This window comes from Thunnus albacares, chromosome 13, assembly GCF_914725855.1.
Source record: "Thunnus albacares chromosome 13, fThuAlb1.1, whole genome shotgun sequence".
In the NCBI taxonomy this organism is placed as follows: Eukaryota; Metazoa; Chordata; class Actinopteri; order Scombriformes; family Scombridae; genus Thunnus; species Thunnus albacares.
The window spans coordinates 3,927,460-3,942,230 of record NC_058118.1 but is presented as its reverse complement, the minus strand read 5'-3'; the positions used below and the strand labels follow the sequence as shown (position 1 = coordinate 3,942,230).

Genomic DNA, 14,771 nt, shown 5'->3' with positions numbered 1-14,771 from the left:
TGAATCTGCTTAGTCTACCCAGTCAATGGGTCTTTATTAAGTTTCCAGCAACAGATCCATTTCATTCACAGTGAGAGATCAACACATTTCCATTCCCATACACTATATCCACACATACATATGCACTATATACCAGAGAATGGGTACGTATGGTTGGGTAAATACATGATAAACAGCAGAACATCCTAGATCATATTGCATTGCATCTGCTAGCAGTTGTTTCTGCAATGATGTGGAGGAATAATAGGCTAAAAGAGATTGAAGAAGTTACATTTTGAGAATATTTTATACCACTTGTTTACTTCTGTAGATGTGTAGATCAACATAAAACAACTACAAATCATGATGAGCTTCACATTTCCATTAAAAATGCACATCTGGAGATGGAAGGAATGTCAGTGAGCGTGTACAGTACGAGCAGTACCTGAGGTCAAGTTTCTTTAAGTGGCTGGTAGCAATATTTGGTACAATCAGTTTTTCTTGGTCAAGGTGCATGTACATCTCATCAGTGTCTTCACAGTATGTCTGTGACTACTCTCCTAACATTAACACAACAGCTAGTCCTCTCTGTGAAGTTTATTCATGTCTTCAGTGTCCTGGCTCTCAGCAGGTTGAGGTGTTGCGTTTCTGACGCTTGTCCTGCGGTTTCGCCTCGGCCGGTGCTCTGAGAACCAGTTGGTGACAGTCATGGCGAGGCGGAGGAGACCCAGGCTGATGCAGTGCACCTCTGAGGTGATGGGGATGTCGGAAAACAGGGCGTGGTCCCGACACATCAGGACACTGCTGCATTCAAAGTCTTTGACGATGTTGAGGATCTCCTGACGCTCCGCCTGCCGCATCATCCCGCGTATGTTCAGCAGGGTGGAGACGTGTTTCTTCCTGTGGAGAGGAAGGATACAGGGAGGATGAGGGGAAGGAGGGTAGACGGGTGTTAATGGGAATTAGATCTGTTTGGTGTCGTCAACAAGACTGTCATGACTTTTAGTCACATCTGTCTGAGTCACAACATCTGTTTCTGGGAAGCAACAAACATTTGGAACCACTTTCTATTAAAGCACATTTCATGTTATAATAATATAAGTCTGTAGTTCTAAGTGCTAAAGGATAAGTCCACATTTTTCAAGTTTATCTCAACACAATACTGATATATCTATATGTACATTGTAAGGGTTATTGGTTTCTATAAATGTTCCTGCTGTCCATTCTGGAAGAAGAAATCCCTTCCTGAAGCGATTTCAGTGTAAGTGATGGGGGACAAAATAAACTGTTCTTGTTCTATGTAAAAATGCAGTTATGGGGTTTTTAGAAATTTCCTCTTTGTGTCTCCACAGACAGTGTTTTCTTTCTGAGCCACGATGAAATGATAGAAAGGATGTTGAACTAAAAAAGACTAACTTAGGAAAATACCCACTTGTTGTCTTTCACTCAGACTGCTGAGGCCTCATATTAGCTTCAGCATGAAGTGATAACTGTGTATTTTGTCCTCCATCATTTAAAGTGAAAATGCTTTAAGAAGGGATCTCTTTGTGGCCTGTACAAACAATTACAGCAACTGATAATGTCTTCAATGCACATATTGGCATGTGTGTATTGTTTTAAGGCACTTTTGGACAAATGTGAACCTCTCCTTTAATAACTCATAAATTAAAAGGTTTTTTATAATAATACATTAAGTCTTGGCAAGTGTCAGCTATGAAGTGTCTTGTCAAGGGATTTTCTCTAAGCTGTTCTTATTAAAGGCTTATAACCGATCTACAGTAAATCAGCATTTATAAAGCCATTATTTTTAACTCATAAACCCATATAAAGAGTGCCTTAACATGGCACTGTAAAGTTCTTTTGTTTTTGTTTTTTTGTTTTTTTTAAGTCAACAGCTGACCTTTAGATACATGGGTGATTATGGAGGAAGGGTCCATTTTGAAGGGATTGATGTGTAGGCATGTGTGGGCACAGTCACGTGTGCATGAATGGACGTAGCACCCAGAGAACTCAAGGAAGGCCAACAGCCTTTGTTCTCTTAAAATACCAGCAGGGGATGCCATACAGTAAACAAAGGGGTGAGTCAAGCAGTGAGTTAGCATGTCTCCAGGTCTGAACTACTATGTTTTGCTCCCCTCTTCCACACCTCTCCCTCTTTGATTCCAAGTGTGGCACCAGTCTGTCTCCTGCAGGGTGGCAGGAACAGGAAGTACTCGGCAGCAGCTTCCTGTCTGCTCCGCGGAGGGTTATGCGTCACACGCAGTCATAGGTTGCCAACAGTCACCTGAGTCTTAATCTGTGCACAAACCGCCTCAGCGGCTGGGACCCCCCCCTCCCCCCGAGGCCTCTCAGCCTCATCCATTCTCAAAACAGACCCACAGTCCTCTCCAAAAATAGCAAAGTTAATGTAGATATGTTTCCGTGCTCCTTTCCTTGTTTTGATCCATTGTGTCAAAAAAAAAAAAAAAAAAAGACATACATACTCTTACATTTTCCTTACTCTGGCTAAGTGCCAAAAACAGCACTGAGAATGTGTAGCAGTAAGCATAAAAGAATATAGGACCTTCGGGGGTACAGTACAGTGAATTTCTGTTTTTATAGACACTTCCTGGTTGCAACAGAAAGGTTCCAACATTTTTTAAATCCTCACCGTATATCTGGAAACTCTTTCACCAGGACGGCAACCTCCATCTGGATGGAGGGAGTGTCTTCCAGGAGAATGATGTCAGCTAGGTGGCAGATGATGCTGTCCAACCAGGATGAGCTAGATTCCTGAAGCAGAGAGAACATATCTAATTATCATGTAACAGCAAGTACAAGTATTTATTACCATTAAGAAAACTTGATTTGACTTGATTAGTTGATCATTAAATTGGGCTTTCTTTGGTAACTAAATGGAAAGTTCACTACACTTGTTATCGCTGCTCATCCAATTCATGCCTTCCTCTTCTTCCGACTGCGATAATTGCTCAGATTAAATGCATGTTTCTAAGAAAAGGCATTACTAGCAGTCTTGTGAACAATTGAACCCTCAGAGGAAACAGAGATTAATGCCTCTAAAGGCCAAAGGCAAAACATTTAGGTGATTTACTAAGTGAATAACAAAACTCCACCTCTGTTTTTCTCAGTTCTGTTTTTCCTTCAAACACTCAGGAAAAGAAAGCAGAATTCTTTGGCTTGGCATCCACTAAAAATAACGATGTCTTTTTTAGACAGCCATTAAAACTCGCCTCCACCCCCAAGTTCCCAGTTTCCACAGACACTTCATCCCACTCCTCGGCGAAAAAGGCCATCAAGGCCATCCCAGAGCCACATCAAAGCCGGCCAGCTGACAGGAACAGGAAGTTCCTTCTGAACACAGCAGCTTCCTGTTGTCAGGCGAGGTGACGGACACTTGTTTGAACTCGCACACAGAAAAGGGGCAAATGCCACGCTGTCAGGCCCAGTTGTTTTACACCCTCTTCCCCCCTCTGGCGATTGCTAACGTAAGCCCGGTTCATCCATCTCCATCTCACTGACGGCAGCCATTTTTCAGAGCTCACTCCTGTATCAACACTGTCTGAGTTATTCCTGACCTAGGAAGTTTGAGGGTCAGGCTCCATTCACAACCACCAGACTCTGCATTCTCCGTGCCAGCTCTGCTCAGTGTTTTCAAGAATCAGCATTTTGGAATTATTTTCAATGCTTGGGGTCTCCTGAAAAGCAATTATTAGCTCTGTTTTGGATGCTTTGGATTTTGTTCTCCTTCTAGAGGCCCTAACAGCGCGTTGTCGCACATGTCCTTTGCAGGTTAAGGCAGTCTAAATGTGACCTCTTTAGTGATATTTCCTAGTTCATTTAAATAAATGTAACGTTTTGTGTGAAGACCACACTCACCAGATCCTTAAAGAGTCCTTTAAGCTGTTTGGCCTCGTCTTGTAGGCGGAAAGCCATCCTCTTCCTCATCTTGGAGGATGTGCAAATGACCCGTCCCCGCATGATGGCTCGCACGTACTCCACCAGGACCCGCCGGTGCACCTCACCCACCAGCGTCTGTGTCATTCATTAAATGAATTACTGATTTGTCACATACAACCTTCAACCAAATACTGTAGAATACTAAAACATGTTTAACACCACCTATGTTTGGTCAAACAGGTGTTACCTGATAAGGTGGAGGTTCCATCCTTCTGAACTTCTTGAAGTGTTGTTTGATGCTGGCTTCAATGGCGTCAAAGGCCTCTGTGTTGTTCAGCCATTTTCTCTTTATCAGTTTGTCAAAGAAAGGCTGGAAAAACAACAGAGCAAGTTCTGATTAACAGAGAACAGGCCAGTGGAGGAATATAACTAAGTACATTCACTCAACAATATAAATAGCAGTTCAAATTAGCTTGATCTCAACCAGCTACAACATTAAAATGCTGCTTACACATTTAGGCATTAATAATATGAACTGAACAATAAAATACTGACTGGGATCATTCTGCTCCAAGTACTTTTACTTAAGATACTATTGGCACTTTGTGTACATTTTGCTGTAGTAATTTATGTTATAAAACATTGAATGTAGGACTTTAACTATTATTTTCACAATGCCTCTGTTCTTTTTTGGAGTGACTCTACTTTTACAACTTTTGCTTTTGTAATGGAGCATATTTACATTGTTGTAATGCTACTTTTACTTTACAGAGCACAGTAAAAAAGTCACAAAAAACATCTGACATACGTCATGGGTGTGAAAATGAGACATACAAAGGTGACTGAATATGAATTTTTTTAGCTCACCATACAAATACATAACAATGATCCCTGCAGGTCAGTGAATTTCAAGAATATCATAGAATTATCGGAATTATTAGTGTTTCAATTCTTTGACTGTAAGGGATTTTACAAATGGGTCACTTTATGTGTATGTATACAGAATTTTCCAACTTGTTTGGAGAAATTCATTGCACTACTGTGGAAACCTGATTTAGTGTCTGTCACATTTTTGAATTAAGAATACTAGGAAGGATGGTTTTAGGTTATGGAATTTCATCAGCTTGGCCATGCAAATTCATAGGGCACAGAATCTTATATTCTGGCTGGTGGGAGTCTTGTTAAAGGAAAACAAGCTTTAAGAACTGAGATGAGACGCGCTCATGTCTTACTCACCCTGATGTGTTCAAACAGTCTGTCAGTCAGCACCCTCACAGACTGGTTGATGATCCGGTCCAGGGAGGAGTTGGCTCTCTGTGCCGACTCCTCGCTGCTTTGTGGATCACACTGCCTGCAGCGCTCCACAAAGGATCTGTAGGGTACACAGGAGATATGAAGCTGCACTTTCTGCAAATTACTGAAAACGTTTCAAAACTTTGTTAAAGATGAAAATGTTCAGTTGAAAAATGATGCTATTATTGCTTGTCTACCTGAGAGGAGGGCAGCAGTTGACCAGAGCTATGGTCCTGGAAACATATCCATCCCCTCGATCTCCAAATTCTGCCTGAGTCTCATGAAACATCTCCACTTTCCTCTGGAAACTGGACACATGAAAATTTTATGAGAACATACTCAATGCTATTGCAAACCTATGAAATAATTATAATGTCCTGTCTTGTGGAAACACTGGGGCTTGACCCAAAAAAAGTCTTCCCTGCTTTCAAGACATCGTTAAATGAAAAAATACCAGCACCTACATTTTTTTAATGAAGACCAACATTCCAACATCAGTATTACTCCACTTTACACCTGCTGCAGTGTATTTTAATTCTGCTAACTCAAACCAGATTTTGACTTTTCCAACTGCATTATGCTACTTAAGAAAGTGATAAAAACATCTGTGATGATAAATATAATTTTAAAAATTTGTTTGTGTCCCCAACTTTGCTAAAGGTTTCCTTGATTTTATTCCTCACCTGTAGAGAAAGTCAGCCAATCCAATGAGACTGCAGCGAGCCACTCTTGCCCCTAGAAACTGGTTCACAGATGTAGATCTGTCCAAATCCACTTTTAGCCTCTGAAATCGTGAAAGACATGAGTGATAAGACAGCTGTATCTTTGGCTAATAAGATGATAATCATCATCAATCATCATAATCATTTTAAAAATCCCTTAAAAGTCAGTTTCCATGAGGTGTTTTATAGTGAAAATGATGTGCAACAATGTACCTGGATGACTGAACGTGCTAGGTGGGACTGATACTCCTCTATGTGCAGAGTCTGGGCCCATCGCCGCTCCTCTTCGTCCAGAACCTGAATCAGCTCTGTTGTCACCTTCTCCTGAAAAATCACAGTATAAAATAAAAATGAGACAGCTATCCAGATTTGCTAAGGAACAGCCATGCAAACATTAATTTTCTTACCCTCACGATACTCAGGCAGTCTTGTTCCAGCCTGTCCACTGTGTCTTGAGGCAGAATGGGTTCCAGTGAGGCATAGCTGATGGATGTGGCTGTGCTGATGCTGCCCAGGACATCCCTGGTAGAAAATGACAAATCATTACTAAGCCAGTTCAGTTTTCAGGTTTATGATAGAAGTTTGATTTATCTTTGTAGCTTCCAGTAAATATAGTCATTAAGGTTCACTATCTGATCTGGTACCCTACCTGTTGTAGATATTGTAGAACCAGTCCAGTAGTGAGTAGACGTCTGTGATCTGCAGTGGGCCACTGGTAATGGTCCGAAGACGTTTGGCCACAGCTCGATGGTAACTTTCCACATACACCTGGAAGGCAGCAAACTCCTCTGGGTAAATGGACACAGCGTTCCTCCTCGCTGCATCCAGGTCATCCACCATCCGACTCCTCAGGCGCTCCAGGTATGAGGCCAGCTGGCCGGCCTGGGTATCCACCTGGTGTGGCAGGCTCCAGTCTGCAGCCTCTGCCACAGCCTGCCTCCACTTCATCTTCAGTCGGCGGGGACGCTGGCTGGGCTGGGTCTGGAAACCTTCTCGTTCTGGCTTGGTCTCCTCTCTGAGGGCCCAGGCAGCATCAGCATGCTCCTCCTGTTGGATCACAAGCACCACCAGTCCAAGGTTGGGACCAGCACTGGGCTGACGGAGGGACTCCCGTACTACATCCCACATCTCCTTCTGCAGGGCTTCATACAGGAGCTCCACATCTTTAGCCTTCCGCCGACTTGAGTCCAGCGTTGCATTGGAGCTGAGGGAGTCATCCAAGGATGAGCATGATAGGGGGATCATGCCAAGAGGGGTGCTGGGACAACGGGTAGGAGTAAGGGTGGGACTGGTTGGGGCCGGCATGAGAGAAAGTAGCTCACACTCTCGCTCCAGCTCCTGAATGTGTGTGTCGGCCAGAAGAAGGTCACGGTGGTTGACCAACTGCAGGATCTCCAGGACTGCGGGGAGAAAGAGGAGGAAAAAGAAGGCGGTGTTTATTTGCAATAATTTACAAAACAGTCAGAGAGAGTAGGAAAGGGTATATCTACTTTATCGTTATTGAGTAGTTGTGCGTGTGCCTGACTGACAAACTGGGTTACTTGTTGCTCATTCTGCACACTTTTCTATTCCTAGCGAGGTTCCCTGCGGAGTCTGTGAACAGTAGCTCGGTTGAACATCTATCTAGAGGAACCTGGGGTAGGAGGAAGTGTGGTCATTTCCTGATTTCACAGTCTGCTAGTGATTGAACCCAGTGACTCAGGGGTCTGGGACCTCTCAGCTTCATCAGAGAGTTGTCTAGGATTGGGAGGAAGCTTGACCAGGGAGAGCATAGTTCTCCAAAGTAAAGAGAAACTCCTCGCAAAAGACAGATTCTTCTAGATCATGTGATCACTTTTTGATCGAGGCCTGTGGTTTTTACACCTGATGTTTCTTTGATTACCTGAGAGGGGCTCTCTGGTTTTGACCTCTGGCTCCTCCTCCACTGTTTCCTCTTCAGCCTCCTGGGAGGCCTTGTCTGACATGGATTCCCTCTTCAGTTTGCCCAGACTGACCATCCTGAGGAAGGAGGGCCGTCTGGAAGCCACCGCCTCGCTGTCTGCACTCAGGTCCCCGCAGGGCAGGCTTTCTCTGCGCTCCTCCTTACGTCGACCTGTAAAGCTACACAGCATCCACAGCAGCAACAAAAAACACGTGTGACTAACGCTGAAATGAGCTTGAATAAGAGGATACACTATGTCACTGCATGACTTGCATAGGAATGTGTGATTAGGAACTAGGTCTAGTATAGTCTAGACCTGCTATGTGAAAAGTGCCCTGAGATGACATTTGTAGTGATTTGGCGCTATATAAATAAATTGAATTGAATTAAAATTATGAGAACTGAGGTTTGTATTGTACAGTACAGCCCAGCAGCAACTATGTTTGGAATGCCACATATTCACACATCTGCTAAACTGTGCTGCTGCTGAGCATGAAGGACTGCCTCAGTTAAAAATAGTCCCATTCAGTAAGCACAGCAAGTACACAACATGTCACTGAAAAACAAAAGAAGTTCCGTAGATCAACAACCTCTATAGCATATTGCATAACTCCTCAGGAAATAAGCACACTATATGCCATGAGCTATTCTGTTACTAACCAGCAAACGTAACAAAGGATTTTCAGTTTTTCACCCTCTCCTCTGGGACTCAGGACATCAGAGGCTAATTACGTCACACAGAACTCAGCTGTTCAAAAAGGCCTTAACTTTCTGATTTGTATAATAGCTTTTCTGTGAAAGAGCTATTACTGTATTGTTCAACATATTTCTTGTATGGGATAACTGCTGGCTGTTGATTCCTCAAATGTGTTGATATAAGTACCAATAGGAAGGACTTAATTTTATCTTTATTTATTATTCCACCATTTTATTTTACTTCAGTGGAAGAATGGATGGGTGAATTGTAGCAGAGCCCTTAAAAGCCTTTTATTACAGCACTGTGACTCTATGTAGAACCTTTATGGTGCTATAAAAATGTTAAAAAGTATTTCCCTTTTTCCCTTTTTAATCTTAAAAGAATCAAGTGGTTCATTGGATTTATACACTTTATACTGTATGGTGACACTGTCATTATCAAAGAACCTTTGAAGAATTTTAAGTATGTCATACACAATTGTAACATAAAAGTAACACACAACAGCCAAAATCATCTAAGATTTGAACTCTTCTTCCTCCCACCCCTCCTCACCGGAGCAGAGTCATAATTCCTTCGGAGCTCCTGCGTAGTCCTTTCTTTTTCTCCCTCTCTGGTGGGAGTGTGTTTGAGTCTCCAGGGGTATAGTGGGGGGAGTTGTTCCCCCATACGTTGCGTCCAGATATGCGGAGCCCCTTCCCCAGTTTTCCGAGGGTTTTTAGGGGTGACACTCCACAGATCCTCTCCAGGGTCCCCCTGAGAGGCCTTCCTTTAGGGTTCCCCGCCCCGTGCCTCTCTGCATTCACCTCGTTTTCCTCCTCTTCTCCATCACGGGAGGACCTGAGCTGGAGGTTACCCCTGACATCCCCCATGATAAGACCCATGTCACCTCCATTCCTCTCATCCTCATCCAGGTCCACATCCTCGAAGGGGTTCAGGTTCTTGTTCAGATCTTTCAGGTCCTTCAGTTCATTCAGATCATTGAGATCATTCAAGTCCTTCAGGTCCAAGTCCAGCCTCGGCAGGATCAGTTCACCGTTCACTCTGGGGAACTCGTGACAGCTCTTGGACCTTCCTGGGAGCTTCTTCAGAATGGGCATTGTTGCACTTGAGATTTTAACAAACTGCAAAACAACAACAATGTGTAAGATTTAGTCAAAAAAGTGTCAAATATATGAGTATCTGATGATCAACATAACTTCAGAAGGAATGGCTCTCTTTAATATTTACTCATCTAAATTTGGGGTAAAACACCTCCCATAGGAACCTGGTACAGCAACACTGATACCATAGAGTATAAATAACCAGAATCTCTCTTCGAATATTTTGCCAAATACTTCTTAAATTCTTATACAAAGGACATGACTATGTTCTTTACACAGAAAATGAAATTGTGTGACTAAAAATTTGACAAAAATTGGAAGCAATGTGGGAAGTTTATATAACTGGAATCAAAAACATCCTTTCACACGCTGGTTATGTAATGCACTTCATGAAGCAAATAGGAAATTTGTATTCAAAATATGGCGGTGTTTACACGTGCTGAACTACAATCTTACATAAATATTATACCATTCAGAAGCAAATGATTATGTCTACTAGGGCTAGAAAGGTTGACTGGCAGCTTGTACATTATTACCAACATATGAGTGGCAGGAGATTTATATAACTGTGAAGGAACACTTTTATACAGTTTTCTGATTCAATCATCCAACAATTTGAATGATAACATAATGATTTACTGTAAGATAGAGGCAAAATCATCTGGTACTTGGGTCCTTGGTTGAATTGCACTGATTCTAACTGTTCCAACTTAGAGTTTATTTTTCTTTCTCCTGCTACAGATTTGGGAGATTTAAAAATAGTCATATAATAAAGAAAAAATAAAGATTTAATCGAAATTCTAAACTAACTTCTAATTGTTTAGCCAAAAAGAACAAAAAAACACAGGGTATTTGTCTTGTCCCTTCAGATATAATGGCAGAGATCTTGCTGATTTTGGTCTTTCTTTTCAAAGAGTATCTCTACTGTATCTCAAGAGGTTCACAGGTTAAATAAAGTTGCCATAATGTTTGCTTGTTGCAATGTTGATTTATAAATCTCAGGGGCACCTGTCAATATCACCCTGTTGTTTCCAGTATACTGTAATGATATTAAGTTATATTAAAATGTTATGTTGTTACACTATCAACTCAATGTTTGACCTGTAACAGTTTACACTCTCTTACATACAGTATATAGTATCAGGAGGGAGTTGGTTCATATTTTGTTTTACACGTCAGGAAGTAGCGCTCTGCTCTTGATTTGAGTCTGCCATACAACTTGAAGGATAGGTTCACATTTTTATAGTCTAAAACAACACTTACATGCCCACATGTACATTTCATTTAATTAATTTTTGGTCACTGTAATCATTGTTCTCATTAGTACCATCCAGGAAAGAGATCATATCCTAATGCAATTCCAATATAAGAGATCAGGGACATCCACAATTCTGTGTAAAAATGCATTCTGAAGTTCAGCTGAAGCTAATATGAGACTTCATATGAGTTAAAAAAATCAAGTGAGTATTTTCCAAAGTTATAGTCGTTTTAGTCGGCTACAAAAATCCCTCTTTGTGTTACTGTCCCCCCCACTGCAGCTCAGCAAACAGTCTGACAAAGAGGGAATTTCATACTAAAAGATTGTAACTTTGGATGATAGCCAATTTCTTTGTCAAACTCAGACGGCTGAAGCCTCATATTAGCTTCAGTTTTATCTTAGAAGGCATTTTTACATATACTGTAATGAGGACTGTGGACTTTGTCTTACATTGGAATGACTTTAGGAAGGGATCTCTTCACAGTCAGTATGAACAGCAGGAACAATTACAGCGAACAAAAACTGTTTTGATGTACAAGCATGTGAGTATTGTTTTAAGACAAACTTGAAAAAAATAAGTACTCATCCTGTAACATTCATATTTGACATTTGTGGTCTTAGTCATCACAAAATGGAGAATTTAAGCATTTTATAAGAAAAGCTTAATTTAAAAAAACTTTACCTGTATATTATCCAAAGATTCGTTTCAACTCTGAATAAATGGCCACCTTCCTAATATTGAACTTGTACAATCCATATCCATTGTTTTTGCCCATGACAGGGTTGTGCAAGTCTCTCAGCAGTGTAGTTATATACGCACACCTGGAAGCTTCCTTGTATAAGCACAGTCTTCTGCTGTTACCACTGAGCAGCTTCGCTTTAGTTCTGGATAACTCTGGTTAACTGTCTTGTTCAGGGGCCAATTTTTTTAGTGGAACATTGGATTTAAAATGACTGACTGACACCATGGATACTAAGTATTGGCATTTGAATCATTTAGTTACTATGTGGAGAGTTACATATGAAAATAGTATGGATCATCAGTATACGCAGGTACACAGTATTAATCATAAAAGCAGATCTTTTTTTAAAAGAACTCTAATGTGAAGTTTATAAAGTCATGCCACTGCCATTTCTGCTCGTTTGGTGATGGCGGTGCCTCCCGCTTGATTGTGGTTTCTTTGTTAATACTCAAGTTTGCTTGTAGCATTAGATGAGCAAACTATCCAAAACTGGACATGAGCAGTGCTGCATTATATTTAAAAATGATCAGATATTGTATGAGGCATCTACATGAGATTTCTTACAGATCTCTTGATGTGCTTGCATTTTTAACCAGCTTTCATGCAGATTTTGCAGCATGCAGGTGTTACTTTTTTTCTGTTTGAACTTTCTCTTCAAACATTGTCTGTGGTGCTGAAACAATTGAACACCTCTTTTCACTGTTTATCAGACTCTCTCAAGAGTAGAGGACAGGAAAACACCAGCAAATGGCTGTAAAGGACTTTACGACCCCTCTCTAAAGCAGAACATTTTCTGGAGAGAACAATAGGTTATATGAAGAAAGCAGACACAGTCTAATAGAGTCTTCATCACTATACGACAGTTCAAACTATTCAGCCCTCATTAGGATCAAATATAATATTTTATAGTTATAAAATATAACACACATATGTGTTATTGTGATTTTCTCAATTAATTACTGATCAATCACTGAACAACTCAAACAGCAGGTTTTCCAAATTCTATCAGTGACAATAACTATTTTCACAATTATTTGACGGAACACAACAAAAGGCTATAAGCACCAAATTCTGCATATATGCCTAAAATAGAGTACTGGAAAACAATGTACAAATACAATAACTTCAGCAGTGAAACACAGTCAATTGAACACCGATATTAAACATCAGGATAACCGCAGCAAGTATGAATGACTATTTCCACAGTGGACACAAATGATAAGTAAAGCATCCATTTCCAAAAAGTCTCTGAATGCAGATAATGCCACCTACCTGATGAGATTTCCTTGCAGTGTTTCAGTACAATGTCATCCTGGAGTGTGCTGGCTGTGCGGGCTGCCAGGCTGTGGAGTGTGTGCATGTGTGTGTGTGACTGATGAATGTGAGAGTGTGTCCGAAAGTACTCGGTGACTCAAGAGAGCAATGTGGCTGCCTGTGGTTTCCTGACGGGCTCTATTGTGGTGGAAGGTGATATGTTTTCCTGAGGAAAGGCCCGTCCCGTCCTTTCTCCCCCTCCTACGCCACTGACCCTCCACCCCCCCTCCATCCCCCACACCCGCACCCTTGGGACCCTTCTAATTACACTAATTGCATTAACTGTACAGTGAAGTAGGATAGAGTTGGACAGAGCATTCCCCTGCAGTGTTTTGTGTTTTTATCAGCTCTCAACATTCTGTGTGTTGCGTATGTGTATTACGTACTCTGACTGATTTCTGTCAGAAGTAGAATATGAACTATGAGGATGATTCAGGGTCTGTGGCCTTGAGTCCAAATTCCATTCATACACCAGCAGCAGTGTGTTTTCCCTCAGCAGAAGAGTTTAAGTGGACTGATCTAAGCTAAAATGACAATCAACACTGGTGCTATATTGTCTTTGCTTTACTACAGAGCTTCAAGGTCACTGTAGCCGTGGCACAAAAAAAAAGAAAATGTTGCACAAAGAAAAGAGGAGAAAAATAAAACAGCTGAGGGAAATATGAGAGTGGTGTGAATGCAGATTTGCACTGATATGTACTGTGCAACTTTAAAAAAAAAAAAAAAAAACAAAATAAAAAACAAAGCAATGCAACATGACAACAAGGTAAGGCCAGGGTAAGACACCTCATGGTTAAATATTTCCCAGACATTCCTGTATTCACTGTGGCCCCCTGCTGCCACCTAGTGTGCGGTCTGGTTTTGGAAAAGAGTGTCCCACACTGGTACACCTGACTCTTCAGACACAACCACAATAGAATTGACTTGCAGCAATTAATCAGATCATTCATTAATTATCTCATCATGTGTTGTGTGTCTCACTCAGTCACTCTGTGCTTTTGTAAATTCCTCCGTCCTCAGCTCCACCCAAACCTGCTAAACCTGTAACATGATCTTTATCAGTATGTTATGCTGACATTTCTCCACGCTAAAAAGTGTACTTGAGACTTGGTATCTACAACACATATACATAGATATACATTATCAGTTTATTAGGTACACCGGTAAAATCCAGTTTAATCTGGTCTGGTATGTACAAGGGCCAGATTACATTAGATCAACCCAGATTTTTTTGTTTTAGAAATGAATCTAATATCTTGTGTGCACAAGTTACAAACATATCTTTTTGGCGTTTGGGGGCTTTTTAAATTAAACCTGTATTTGATTCACATATTTTATGAGAGCTCCAAAAATGAGTACCACTTAAAATGGTTATCATATACTTCTTAAACTAATTTTAGTTGAATAATATCCCAAATAGCATAAACTGATATTGTGCTGACAGGGTCAACAAGGAGTATTTAGTTTAAAAATGTTGTTATAAAAATTATGATTGCACTATGTATGAGTAATACTATTTTATCTAGATCATGATAAAGTGTTCCTGTCATGTACTGCAACTCTGCAACATCAGCAGACTTAACAGGTTAAAGGAAGTTCAGTATTTTATTTGTAAAGAGGAAGATGTAGAAATTAAAATTCGTTGGAGAAAGGGTGAGACATGTCATCCGGGGGTCAGTTGGGAAAGATGGCTCCTGGATAGGAGAACTGAAAACAGACATGACTTAATCTATCAAATACAGACTTATATACGTGATGTCTATAAGTCTGTATTTGATAGATTAAGAAAAGAACTGTAATGCCCACTTAAGGTGTATAAAACCCTGTTGTAGGCGCTCCTCTGAGAG

The 14,771-nt window shown here is 40.9% G+C and overlaps 1 protein-coding gene across 1 annotated transcript; it reads right to left on the bottom strand.

Moving 5' to 3' along the window:
- On the bottom strand, positions 1-13,086 carry exoc3l2a (exocyst complex component 3-like 2a). The gene is made up of 13 exons (XM_044371492.1): positions 12,883-13,086; positions 9,062-9,630; positions 7,774-7,991; positions 6,541-7,291; positions 6,299-6,413; positions 6,105-6,215; positions 5,853-5,953; positions 5,367-5,477; positions 5,113-5,248; positions 4,124-4,246; positions 3,856-4,011; positions 2,630-2,751; positions 1-879 (listed from the first exon to the last, which is right to left on the bottom strand). Exons 2-13 carry the CDS (start codon positions 9,604-9,606, stop codon positions 558-560), a joined length of 2,811 nt encoding a protein of 936 aa, XP_044227427.1. The 5' UTR covers positions 9,607-9,630; positions 12,883-13,086; the 3' UTR covers positions 1-557.
- Between the last annotated feature and the right edge of the window lie 1,685 nt (positions 13,087-14,771).

Excerpts from the sequence above, each read along its gene's own strand:
- exoc3l2a (XM_044371492.1), bottom strand. The coding sequence starts at position 9,606 with ATGCCCATTCTGAAGAAGCTCCCAGGAAGGTCCAAGAGCTGTCACGAG. Across the intron at positions 4,247-5,112 it reads GACTGTTTGAACACATCAGG|CCTTTCTTTGACAAACTGAT; the intron begins GTGAGTAAGACA and ends TTGTTTTTCCAG. Across the intron at positions 880-2,629 it reads AAAGAGTTTCCAGATATACG|GAAGAAACACGTCTCCACCC; the intron begins GTGAGGATTTAA and ends TCCTCTCCACAG.